General features: G+C 41.9%; 1 protein-coding gene across 4 annotated transcripts in view; it reads left to right on the top strand.

Moving 5' to 3' along the window:
- The window catches only part of LOC101940313 (oocyte zinc finger protein XlCOF6-like), a 28,519-nt gene extending 25,065 nt beyond the window's left edge, over positions 1-3,454 (top strand). For all 4 annotated transcript variants that reach the window (XM_065584895.1, XM_008165364.4, XM_008165366.4 and 1 more), the window contains exon 7: positions 2,654-3,454. In XM_065584895.1, coding sequence (XP_065440967.1) covers positions 2,654-2,852 — 199 coding nt within the window. In that variant the 3' untranslated portion in view covers positions 2,853-3,454. The remainder of the gene's footprint in view (positions 1-2,653) is intronic.
- The last annotated feature ends 10,621 nt before the right edge of the window (positions 3,455-14,075 follow it).

Here is a 14,075-nt window from a genome sequence, read left to right as displayed (position 1 = left end):
AAGTTATAAGAATGATGATTGTTCTACTGTATGAATTAGAGAAGAGAGCAGGAAGGAGTCAGAAAATAAATATTCCTGTTACATAACAGACACCACAGAACTACAGAGCAGAACACTGCTAATCTGCAGTTCAGTAAATTACACACAATAATCTGCACAAAAATGTGTCAGATTCTCCTCCTGTCAAGTAAGATTTAACAGTAGGGCACTGTAGTGAATTCTCATATTATGAAAATCTTTTTACAAAATATGCTGCCATATTTTTCTAGTGTATATTGTGCTTTATTTTAAATGATTGACAAAATAAGTACAGTTTTGTGACATGTTGGCCTTGATTCTAATTGGATTTACAGAATTCACTAATTCCCTGCACTAGTGCAAATTGCAAGGTTGGTTGGTTTGTAATAAGGCCCTAATACTGGCCTTACGTACATGCTTAACTTTAGACATGGGAGTAGTTCCATTGAAGTCAATGGAACATTCATATCTTCAAAGTTGAGCATGCATGTATATGTGTGTAGGATCAGAGCTTAAATATAATGCACGAATAAGGATGATAGTTCAAAAATTGTGGCTGAGTTGTGGACAAGCCATGGAAAAATCACGTAAAAGTAATAGTGGACCTTGTTATTTGTGCTAATAAGGTCCATTATTATTTTTTCCATGATTTTCCGCTGTCGGTAGCCTGGGGCTGAGAGTAGGGACTCCCGCTGTCAAAATTGTGGTGGAAGCCTAATATTGCAGGATCCACAATTTCCATAATGATGCAAATTAAGTAGGGCCTTATGCACAAGTAACTAAATTCAGCAAGTGTGCTGTATCATGCTCTGAAAGTGCTATTTACTTAAAGAACATTTCGCACATGTATTTGTTATAGAATTTCAGTATACCAAATTACTTGCTTATCAGCGTAAGGAGCTGAATAATGTTCTGTATAGTTTGTATATATTCCAAGTGGCCATTTGTATGAATTTGTGAATATACAAATTCATACAAACTGTTTCAATATTTTCTTTAAATAGTTTTTTTTAAATGCTCCACTATGTTTTTACTTTAGAATACAACCCCCGCTACTTCAACGTATACCATCTTATACTGTCCTGTTAGTTGCCTTTTTTTTCCCTTCTGATATGTAAATTGCATCAATATAGAATTCATTAGGCTGTTGATCTCAGTGGGCCATATTGAAAGAGGAAGGGTAAAGTGATGTAAGTAAATAACCCATAAGTAAACAGGTACATGTGTAATCAAATCTAAGGATTTGTCAACACTGCGGTGCGATTTACAGTTTGTGTAGCTTTAATCGAGCTAGCACACTGAAAATAGCAATGAGGGCACAACAGTGCAGGCTTCAGCGCAGGCTAACAATGGAAGTACATACCCAGGGGATCAGGTGTGCTTATACAGTCTGCAGTGATGCCTGTGCTGCTGTGTCACCCCTGCAGTTTTTTGCAAGATAGGTAGATTAAAGCTAATGCAATTACATCTACACAAGCTTCAAATCACAGCTCCAGCTGCAGTGTAGACATATACCCTAAAATGGTATAAATGAAATAACAAAGGAGCTAGAAATGTGCAAATTACACCAACTTAGATACACGTCTGAGTTCTACCCAATATTCTAATTTTAATTTGAGACTAAAATAAAGTTTTGGGTTGGGTTGCCTATAGCTAGTCACAAAAAAGGTTTCATGATTTGAGCTGCCACATGTGAAGACTGTTTATGTGCCTTGGATTCAGCAGAGACCCTAGTATCACCTTAGTCAAGTTAATAGGAAATGATGGGATGAAATCTGCAATGACACCTGTCCATCTAATAGGAAGTGTCCACTGAGTAATGGATTTTAAAATGTGTCACACAAACTTCTTTCTCTACCATCACAAATTTTTGTTTCTCCAACTTCTATATTTGGAAATTCAAGACCTGAAATGTTTCTGAACTGGACTGTTTTATATAATCTGAAGAGTAAGGCTCATTCAGATAAACAGTCTAATAGATTCTATACTGGTTCAATTTACATATCAGAAATAAAGCACCTAACAGGAGAGTATAAGATGTTATAAGTTAAAGTAGGGGGGTTGTATTCTACAGTAAAACCTATTGGAGCATTAAAGGTTTTCTTAAAATATTTTTTAAATCTTTTGTATGAATTTGTATATACACAAATTCATACAAGTGGCTATTTGGAATGTGTATAAACTATATAGAACATTATTCAGCTTCTTAATACTGATGAGTGAGTAAGGTCAAAGGGAACAGGATGAGATCCATAGTAAATATTCAACAGAGCTCACGTTTTAGTGTAGAATACTGACAGTGTTTGGCTCATGGCTTAAATTCTTATTTTGGAGGCCTGCTCTTTTGTCATAATCCATAAATAATGAGAATGTGATTAAAAGTACAAAGTCAAAACACAAATATTTTTCAATAAATTCATACTCTGGTTTTCAGCCTCTTACCCTCTGTCTTGTCTCTCTTAGAATATAAACTGTCCAGGCAGAAACTGATTCTTGTTGTGTGTTTGTACAGTGCCTAACACAATGGGGCCCTGATCTTAGTTGGGACCTCTAGCCACTACTGTAATACTCCTTCTAGTAGTCGTAGTTACAGTTTTTTCCCAGTAAGCTCTAATAAGTTTCCATTACATTACAGCATCCAGAAGAAGAGCCTGGACCTCCATGTGCGACGACATCACACTGGTGAGGCGTTTGGCTGTAGTTTTTGCTGCTATTCTTCCCCTGACAAGCAACTCCTCCGGAAGCACGTAAAGAAATATCATCTCATTTCAGAAACCTCATTAATCAGCACCCAGCCCACCCCTAGCCTCAAACCATTTCCAGTGGAGCATTAGGTTCTTCATGCTTAAATGTGTAATAGAGCAGCTAATCAACAGTAGGTCAGCCAGAAGAGAAGGAGAAATTGATCCAGTGAGGACATTAGAAGGACTGGCAAATGTGACTCAACCTGAGGCTCAAAGAGTGGTCCTTGCAGGAGGCTTCATATACACTGTAGTATATGCTATAACTCTGGTTTTCCTGAGAGGAGCATGGCATGCTGTGAGTAATGAGGTTTGTTTTACATGAGGACTAAGTATCTTGATCCTGTTTTCTGACTACCTCATGCTGACTTGTCCTTCATTAGAAGTTAGGGGGTTTGACAGTTAAAGGGGGAATTTATTGAAATGCCAGTTTGGGTGCAATAAATTCTGCAAATCGGTTCTTGGATGTCATCTTGCTCATTTTAAATATAGGTACGTATTTTTAAATAAGTAAATGGTTGAAAGTGAAATCTGCTGGCGCACTGGCTCTCAGAATTAATTATATTAGAAAATATATCACTGCTCCCTCGCTATTCTATAATAGATTATATGCCAAGTATGTCTCATCAGAAACTAATCAATGGTAAAATAAAAATATAGACAACATATCCAATAAACTTGATTTTAAAAACTCAGTGGTTTTATATTGTCTGTACTTACTTTGGAGTTGCAACAAAAGATTACTAAGTTTTTTGGAGAGAATGAAAATCAGACCTTTAATAGCCCATGAACAGAAACTGTTTTGCTGCTATTACTCCATATTTCTTTGCCAGTAATGATTTTGTGGCATGTGTTATTAGTAATAAATGTTACACCAGGAATACAACTCCACCTACATAAAGATTCATACAGACATTTAATGTGATAACTTTCTGGACCAACAAGTAAATTATAACACAAGTGTGCGCACATTATTTTCTCCTCTACAAATACAATAGTAGAGAATAGAGAGGAGTTGTTAAATGCTATTCTACTTGTGAAGTGTTTATGTAGCAGCTTAAATGAAGCAGTGTAGAGACTCCCATTCCTTTCAGGCAGAAAGGGTTTAGGATCTAAATTCTGACAAAAATGTTAAGATGAAGTTAAGGTTTAGAGAACATATTGGTAATTCATGGGACAAGTAACTAGACATTTCCTTTAAGATTATCAAAAAACAATCCAGAAAATTGAGAGTTAAGGTTAAACTGCAGCACAACTCCAACATTTGAAAATATAGAAATACACAGATAAAGTCACTCAAACAAACCTTGCCACCTTCTTTTCCAAATGAAAGGTGCACTTTGCCCTAACACATATATAGCAGTGTTGTTGTTTTTAAAAAAACAAAACAAAAAACCTATTCTACACACCGAATTCCTCCTCTGAGAAAAGGCTTAGAGAGAGAACAAACCATATGCTACAGATGTTAATCATATTGCCTAATATGTGAAGGTGCTAATCTACTACACTGATTACGGCAATATAAGAACCTACGTATAATAAACAGCTTTAGCTCTGCTCCCATACTGATATCCATCTCTGTTTTTCCTTCTGTTTCTCTTGTATCTATATAGTAAGATGTTCTAGTTGAAGTAATGTCATTTTCCTGTATATTTTTGTTCAAAAGGAGATGGCTGCCCACTTCAGTACTATCTCGTAGAAATTTATACATTAGTAATAGCCTTATCGGTTTCAGAAAGGTTAGTGGCTCACAGTGAACAGGTTAAGGAAACTTTTAAACACTGACTAGTTCATCCCTTGAGTCTTGCACTGTCTTTCTCAGCGAAGATATACTTCTATATGAAGGGTAGCCAAAGTAGTTCTTCACCTGTACTTGAGATTTTAGGGTGGTATCCACAAAGCTACTTAAGTGACAAAGAGTGTCTCTACACTACGGGATTAATCCGAATTTACAGAGTTCGAATTTTGGAAACAGATTGTATAAAGTCGAATGTATGCGGCCACACTAAGCACATTAATTCGGCGGTGTGCGTCCATGTACCGGGGCTAGCGTCGATTTCCAGAGCATTGCACTGTGGGTAGTTATCCCATAGCTATCCCATAGTTCCCACGGTCTCCCCCGCCCATTGGAATTCTGGGTTGAGATCCCAGTGCCTGATGGGGCAAAAAACATTGTCAAAGGTGGTTCTGAGTACAGCCTCACCCCTCCCTCCATGAAAGCAACGGCAGACAACCGTTTCATGCCTTTTTTCCTGGGTGAACACTGCAGACGCCATACCACGGCAAGCATGGAGCCCGCTCAGCTCAAGGCAGAAGTCATGAACATTGTAAACACCTCGCGCATTCTCATGCAGTTTATGCTGAACCAAGACCAGAAAAACGAGGCGAGGAGGAGGCGGCGACAGCAGCGCAGCGACAAGAATGATGAGGACATGGACATGGACACAGAATTCTCTCAAACCGCGGGCCCCAGTGCTTTGGAGATCATGTTGTTAACGGGGCAGGTTCTATCCGTGGAACGCCGATTCTGGGCCCGGGAAACAAGCATAGACTGGTGGGACCACATAGTGTTGCAGGTGTGGGATGATTCCCAGTGGCTGCGAAACTTTCGCATACATAAGGGCACTTTCATGGAACTTTGTGACTTGCTATCCCCTGCCCTGAAGCGCCAGAATACCAAGATGAGAGCCCTCACAGTTGAGAAGCGAGTGGCGATAGCCTTGTGGAAGCTTGCAACGCCAGACAGCTACCAGTCAGTCGGGAATCAATTTGGAGTGGGCAAATCTACTGTGGGGGCTGCTGTGATGCAAGTAGCCAAAGCAATCCCTGAGCTGCTGCTACAAAAGGTAGTGACTCTGGGAAATGTGTAGGTCATAGTGGATGGCTTTACTGCAATGGGATTCCCTACCTGTGGTGGGGCGATAGATGGAACCCATATCCCTATCTTGGCACTGGAGCACCAGGGTACCCAGTATATAAACCGCAAGGGTACTTTTCAGTGGTGTTGCAAGCACTGGTGGATCACAAGGGACGTTTCACCAACATCAGCATGGGCTGGCTGGGAAGGGTTCATGACGCTCACGTCTTCAGGAACACTACTCTGTTTAAATGGCTGCTGCAAGGGACTTACTTCCCGGACCAGAAAATAACCGTTGGGGATGTTGAAATGCCAATAGTTATCCTTTGGGACCCAGCCTACCCCTTAATGCCATGGCTCATGAAGCCATACACAGACAGCCTGGACAGGAGTCAGGAGCTGTTCAACTACAGGCTGAGCAAGTGCACAATGGTGGTAGAATGTGCATTTGGACATTTTAAAAGGTCGCTGGCGATCGTTACTGACTCGGCCAGACCTCAGCCAAACCAATATCCCCATTGTTATTGCTGCTTGCTGTGTGCTCCACAATCTCTGTGAAAGTAAGGGGGAGACCTTTATGGCAGGGTGGGAGGCTGAGGCAAATCGCCTGGCTGCTGATTATGCACAACCAGACACCAGGGCGATTAGAAGAGCACACCAGGAAGCGCTGTGCATCAGAGAAGCTTTGAAAACCAGTTTCATGACTGGCCAGGCTACAGTGTGAAATTTCTGTTTGTTTCTCCTTGATGAAAACCCACCCCCTTTATTGACTCATTCTCTGTAAGGAACCCACCCTCCCCCTTCGATCACAGCTTGCTTTCAAGGGAAATAAAGTCACTATTGTTTAAAAATCATTTATTCTTTATTAATTGATTATGAAAAGAGGGAGAGAACCCGGGTGGGGTTTGGGAGGAGGATCGGCGGGAAGGAAAAGGCCACTAAAAAAGTTTAAAAAATGACAGCCTTTTGCTTAGGCTGTCCACTGGGGTGGAATGGGAGGGTGCACGGAGCCTCCTCCCCCCTGCGTTCTTACATGTCTGGGTGAGGAGGCTATGGAACACTGGGAGCGGGGAGGGAGGTTATACAGGGGCTGTAGCGCCAGTCTCTGATCCTGCTGCCGTTCCTGAAGCTCCACCAGACGCCGGAGCATGTCTGTTTGCTCACGCAGCAGCCCCAGCATTGCATCCTGCCTCCTCTGATCTTCCTGCCACCACCTCTCATCTCGAGCGTCTCTCCTCTCCTCACGTTGGTCTCTCCTGTCCTCACGTTCACTGGCATCTTTCCTATACTTTGAAACCATGTCCTTCCACTCATTCAGATGAGCTCTTTCACTGCGGGTGGATTCCATGATTTCCGCGAACATCTCATCTCGCGTCCTCTTTTTCCAACGCCTTATCTGAGATAGCCTTCGGGACAGAGGAGGGAGGCCTGAAAAATTTGCAGCTGCTGGTGGGAGGGAAAAAAGGAGAGAATTTTTTAAAAAGATACATTTTACAGAACAATGCTTATACTCTTTCACGGTGAACAACACTATTCACATTACATAGCACATGTGATTTCTGTGCAAGGTTGCATTTTGCCTCTTAATATTGAGTGCCTGTGGCTTTGCTGCTAGATATCACAGATGCAGGTCCAGGCAACAGAATTCGGCTTGCATGCGGCCATGGTAAGCCATTGTCTTTCGGCTTCTGCGCCCTCCTTTCCCACATACCAAGCAAAGCCCGTTGAGTGCTGCGGTTTTCCTGTTAACCTTCAGCAGCAGAAAACAAACTACCCCCCCCCCAGTCCAATTCTCTGGATGATTGCTTTATCCCTCCCCCCACCGCGTGGCTGGTATCCGGGAAGATCCCTGCTAGCCAAACGCGAAAAGCTCAGGGCCAATTCCCCCCCTCCCGCTCCGCGCTTGGCTAACTACAGGGAAGGATTTATTTTCAGCCACAGGCAAACAGCCCAGTAGGAATGGCCATCTCTGGTCCCCTTAATTAAATTCCCGTATTTCAACCAGGTTACCATGAGCGATATCACTCTCCTGAGGATTACACAGCAAGATAAAGAACGGATGTTGCTTGAATGCCAGCAAACACCGGGACCATACGCTGCCAGGCTTTGTCATGCAATGATACCAGATTACTTGCTACTAGCATGGCGTGGTCAAGTGTCCTACCATGGAGGACGGAATAAGGCTGCACTGCCCAGAAACCTTGTGGAAAGGCTTTTGGAATACCTCCAGGAGAGCTTCATGGAGATGTCCCTGGAGGCTTTCCGCTCCGTCCCCAGACACGTTAACAGACTTTTCCAGTAGCTGTACTGGCCGCGAATGCATCCCAAGTCTTCAGGGCAAAATAATCATATAAAACTTGTTTTAAAAGCAAGTGTTTTTTAATTTTAAAAGATAAACTCACCTGAGGTCCCTTCCATGGGGTCATGGTCTTGGATACTGGCTTGGGAGGGTACTTCAGCCAGGCTGAGAAAAAGATCCTGGCTGTTGGGGAAAACGGAGTGCTGTTTGCTCTCCACAAGCTTGTCGTCGTCCTCCTCCTCCTCTTCCCTGTCCGCAGAATCCTCAGGTGTGGCTGATGAGATTATCCCCGCCTCAGAATCCACGGTTAGAGGTGGAGTAGTGGTGGCGGCCCCCCTTAGAATTGCATGCAGCTCGGCGTAGAAGCAGCATGTCTGGGGCTCTGACCCGGAGCGACCGTTTGCCTCCTTTGTTTTTTGATAGGCTTGTCTGAGCTCCTTGACTTTCACGCGGCACTGATCTGAGTCCCTATTGTGGCCTCTCTCCATCATGCCCTTGGAGATTTTTGCAAGAGTTTTGGCATTTTGTCTTTTCGAACGAAGTTCTGCTAGCACTGAATCCTCTCCCCATATAGCGATCAGATCCAGTACTTCCCGTATGGTCCATGCTGGTGCTCTTTTTCGATTATCGGCCTGCATGGTTACCTGTGCTGATGAGCTCTCTGTGGTCACCTGTGCTCTCCTGTGCTGGGCAAACAGGAAATAAAATTCAAATGTTCGCGGGGCTTTTCCTGTCTACCTGCCCAGTGCATCCGAGTTCAGATTGCTGTCCAGAGCGGTCACAATGGTGCACTGTGGGATAGCTCCCGGAGGTCAATACCATCGAATTGCGGCCACACTAACCCTAATTCGAAATGGCAATATCGATTTCAGTGCTACTCTGCTCATCGGGGAGGAGTACAGAAATCGATTTTAAGAGCCCTTTATTTCGAAATAAATGGCTTCGTTGTGGGGATGGGTGCAGGGTTAATTGATTTAACGCTGCTAAATTCCAATTAAACTCATAGTGTAGACCAGGCCTAAGTTCCCTTTTTGGGGGGGAGGGGGGACTTGGGGATCCTCACTGTAACCCACAAAACTCCTATTGACCTCTGTAGGTGCCTAAACTCACTCAACTCAATTTTTCAAAGTAAAAGTTCCCTAGGTGCTGATGGTTCTGCCTCTGGGCCTGTTGCCACCTCACTCTAGGCACTCAGACATCTATCTCCCGTCTAGGCCCCAAAGCAATTCATGAATTAGGTGAAGACAGGTGTCAGTTGCTGAAGGGGCCCATTCTGGCAGGCACCTTCTGAGCACCCCTACTGGATTGGGCCCTATTCAGAAGCCTGCTGGAGGTGGAAGAGGTAGTGCCACTGCCCATCTTATAACTTCAGTACAGTACAGTGGTTAGGGAGCCCCACCTCAGAATATCCCATAACCCAGTGGTTAGAGCACTCCCCTGAGAGGTGGGCGACCCTTGTTCAAATCCTTTCTCCCCCTCTACCAAGAGGAGGGAATTGAACCTGGGTCTCATACATCCCAGGTGAGAGTTCTAACCACAGAGCTGAAAGTTACATGACTGCCCTCTCAATAGGTGCTTAGCTCATTGAAACTATGTAGACACCTGAGCCAGGAGAGGGGTTCTTCATGGATTGCTAGCAGAGCTAGATGCCTATCTTTGAGAAAGGGGCGGTGCTCAGTGCATTGACATCTCCCATTGGCTAGTTGAAGCAGGAAGCTCCTGAGGATGCTGGCTTTCCTGGATTGCATTCTTAGGTGCCTATTTCTCCCCATTCATTGTATAGGGAGCCTGATGCCTAACTTGGCTTTGTGGGTCAGTGTTGTTCATGTGATTTTCTAGGTATCCAAAAATTAGGAGCTGTGATGCTCAGCATTGCAATGCATACATTGCTTTGTGGATCCCACCACTAATTACAAATGGGAAAAATATTTCATTTCCTTACACTGCTAGCAAGTAAACTACCAAATAATTAGTACAGTATTCTTTTGGCTGTCTTTTTGTACTGGAATCTTCCCAAATGGTAAATTTCCAACTGTCACAGTAATAGTAGCTTACATTTAATAATGCCTTTCTTCCCAAAGGATTCCAAAAGCACTTTACAAGTTATTTATATAGGAATCATTTCACCCATCATTGACACTAAGCCAGCCATCTCTGGGGTGGGACATGGTAGCTATTTGAGAGAATTACGCAACATTAAACAGTTTAAAGAGTGGACTGAAGAAGAGTATCATATGTGAGGGAAACTTCAGAGGGAGTTTAGGTAGGCAGGATATAACTAAACAAATTGGAATTAGGCCAGAACACAGATTAACAGCCTGATTCTTGCAAAAAGTGCAAGGGGACTTTTAATAACCATAAATGGACATGATTTTAGTTTTGCATGATACTTTTATGATTTCACCTTTAAGCTGTCTAATGCCCCTTAACACCTTCTTATGGCATTGATTCACTAATGACTCGAAGGGAGAGGCATACTACCTTAGGACTCAGTTACCAGACACCACTTCTTGCAGCATCCTGGCTCTTCCTTGGAAATTTCCTGTGCAAGTACTAACTAGGCCCAACACATGTAGCTTGTGAAAGCAGACAAGAGAACAGTCTGAAGCATTAGGGATGCTGGCAAAGCATGGCTAGACAGTTTTAATACGCTGATTTCTCATTGTTGTCTGCACAGACTGTTTATCAAGTTTGATGAAAGTTTAGGAATTGGGTTCTGAGTAGAAAAATAGCCTTTTTTAAAAAAAAAAGTGTTAAGTTTTCATGGATTTGTTATCTTCGTTCTGATTATAGCTGGGGAGAACTATTCATCATTAGTTAATTTAAAAGGACAAAGTATCAGTATATGAATTGTCTTGAGGATGAAAGGTACTTTAAGAAGTCAGATTTTAATCTCTTCTGTTTACCAGCCTTAGGTAGAACAGCTGTTGTTCAGTGAAGTGAGTGCTTAAAAAGATACAAATAAGGGTATGTCTATAAGAATATGGCACAATGTAATGGAAATTGCTTCTCATTCTCTTCCTCTAGTTTTTCTCCTCTTCACTGGTCCCCAAAAAGAATTAGGATAGATCTAGATATTGACTATAATGGCCTTTGCAGTGGTGTTGTAGCTATGTTGGTCCTAGGATATTAGAGAGAAAAGGTGGGTGAGGTAATATCCTTTTTGGAACAACTTCTGTTACTCATTTGCTAACTTAAATCATTTAAAAAGACAATTAGATGAATGAGCAGCTAGTTGGATGAATTAGAAGCTCTTTCTCAACTCTCCTACAATTGCTTCAAGCTCAAATTCCTATGAAATCTGGAAAGAATGCCTGGAATGTGGTATCTAATTGACATATATACATGCACAAGTTGTATATATAACTCTTGTGTGGGTAACTTATACTATTCAGGTAGCTAAACCTTCCAGCAATAAAAATAGGGAAAATAGTTTCACTGTGTGACTGTCATTAAGCAGTTTAAGCGCAAGCAAAATTGAGTTATACACACAAGCCCTCTTTTGTACTCACATTCCCTCTCCTTCCCTCCGCTGTCAGGAAAGACCCTTTATAAAGGACCAGTTCAACAAAGCACAGCCTCAGCAGAGGCTAGTGGCTGTAACAGTGAGTCGATTGTAAGTTCTTCTATGCAAGGACCTTGTCTTCCTACATTTCTGTCTTAGCTATATAAAAAACAAAGTTTTAAAACGGGGATTGTGTACTGTGATACCAGATGAAGCACTAATTTACCTCCCTATGCAGTCCTCTTGTGATCTTTGGTGTAAATTGGTTTTAAACCCCATCCTTACGATTCATCTACACGCAAAATAGCACCAGTTTAATTCAAAGTCTGATTTGAAACTGGTGCAGCCCCCTGCATGAATACTCTGATTTTGGTTTAAACCTGGTTTACATTGCTTTAGCTTGTGTCAATAAATTTACAGGTGTAAACTAAACTGATGATATATAGATTTTAAACCAGAAGGGACCATTATGATAATCCACTCTGATCTCCTGTATAATACAGAACATAGAATTTATCTGAATTAAAATCTGAACTAGAGCATGTCGCCTAGAAAAACATCCCATCTTGATTTTAAAAATTGCCAGTGATGGAGGATCCACCACAACCCTTGGTAAGTTGTTTCAATGGTTAATTACCCTCACTGTTAAACATTTGTACCTGGTTTCCAGTTGGAATTTATCTAGCTTCAATTTCCAGCCGGATCTTGTTACAACTTTGTCTGCTAGACTGAAGAGCCCGTTATCAATTTTTTTGTTGTCAATGGAACAAGCTGGGATCAAGTCATCCCTTAATCTTTTCTTTGTTAAACTAGATTAAGTTACTTGACTCTATCACTATCAGTCATATTTTCTAATCCTTTAATCATTTTCGTGGCTCTGCTTTGAGCCTTCTCCAGTTTATCAACATAATAATCAGTTTGAAGCTGCTATCAGAGTGCCCACACAGGACTTTGCATCAGTTTAACTAAATTGGTTTTCAAATCAATTTAAGTTAAATTAGTGCAACTTTCTCATGTAGACAAGCCTTTATTGTCTCCACATATAGCTAGGAAAAATTTGGGAATAAAGTGATTGTGGTCCTTATCAAACAGATGCCAGTGCACTTTTATTGCTGTCTGACTCATGCATAAAATCTCCTGATATACCGTACTTGATGCATAGGTCGGGGTTGCACACAAACAGCAGGGGACTTGTATGCCCCCATGTAGACAAACAACAGTTTGAAAATATGGGCTTAACGGTAAAATATTTAAAAGTTCCTAAGTGACTTGAGAGCCAAAGTTCAATTTTCAAAAGTGATTTAGGTATGTAAGAGTCATTCAATGTTCATTGAAATCAGTAAGAATTAGGCCTCTAAATGCCTGTCACTTAAATTTGGACATAGGCTCCTAAATCACGTAGGCAGTTCTTAACATTTTACGTTAAATGACTTGTTCAAGGTTATAAAGTGAGATAATGGTAGAATCTAGGAGTAGAACCCCAAACTCCTGTCTCCTAGACTCATCCTCCAACAACTTGACAACATTCCTTTCAATTAGACCCTGCCCAATACAAAATGTCAGATCATATAAAGAGTTTACATTTTTGCAGCTCTTCCTTTTGGCCCCCATGCAGGACTCATTGTCTGGGCACGTGCTGGTGGTTTTTCTAGAATCAAAAACTCCCAAAGATCTGGATCAGCACTTATAAAAGCACTGAAATTCAGGATGACAAATAAAATCAGAAGGGTAGAGAGATGAAACCTGCTGTTGATGGAATGGCACAAATCAGAGTTTCACCTAATGGGCTGTGGTTACAAAATAAAATCTCTGCACTCTGCAAGCTCAGCTGAGCACTTCTTTTTTTTAAGCATGCATTTCTTTCTTGTTTGTAACCAGGCAAGCTTTCATGAAATGTGCAGTACAATTTAAAATTGCTGCCCCTTTAAAAATATTTTTTAAGTTAATTTATTTGAAATATAAATTGCACATTTTTAACTTGTCATCCTTCATTTACAAACTCCTTCTGTACACATAACAGGAAATTTAAAAGGCCAACAAAAATAATTTGGCAACAAATCCACCAACCCAAACCAGAAAAAGATATCAAAAACATATTCATGGATTTTCCCTCTCCATTCATATTGTATTGTTTATTCATAGCAACTGCAGAGCTTTCCGGTGGAGAAAACAGGGTGCTGAGAGACTACATATGGGGAGGAAGTGGAACCTACATTCCTGGTTCAGGCAAAACTCACACCCTTTGAGATAGTGCAGCATGCACCCTGTGGTGCACTCAGCCTGCTCTGCAGGCCAGTGGAGGAGGAAGACAAGGCTGTGGGCGTGGCCTTGTCTTTCTAGACATCTCAGGGGATGGAGGGAGCAACAACTGTGACAAGCCATTGCAGCAAAGGGAGAAGGAGGCTTTTTATGCACTTTCCCAGCTAGGCGCACCCAACGGGGGGACATACAATCTGGCACTGAATCTTTAGCTTGGAACTTATCCTGCTCTCAGTTACACAGGTACCACTCCAATGATGTCAATGTGAGATGCAGGAGGTTAGCTCTTCCCAGGCGGTGCTCAGGACCTTGCTGAATTAAGCCCTGGTGGATAGCAGATGAGTCTCCCTCGTTATAAATTATTCCTAGCCCTCTGCATTGCTTCTTCAGCATAGC

This window comes from Chrysemys picta, chromosome 2, assembly GCF_011386835.1.
Source record: "Chrysemys picta bellii isolate R12L10 chromosome 2, ASM1138683v2, whole genome shotgun sequence".
Taxonomy (NCBI): domain Eukaryota; kingdom Metazoa; phylum Chordata; order Testudines; family Emydidae; genus Chrysemys; species Chrysemys picta.
Note: the sequence above shows the minus strand (reverse complement) of the source record. Positions and strands in the feature narration are given on the sequence as shown.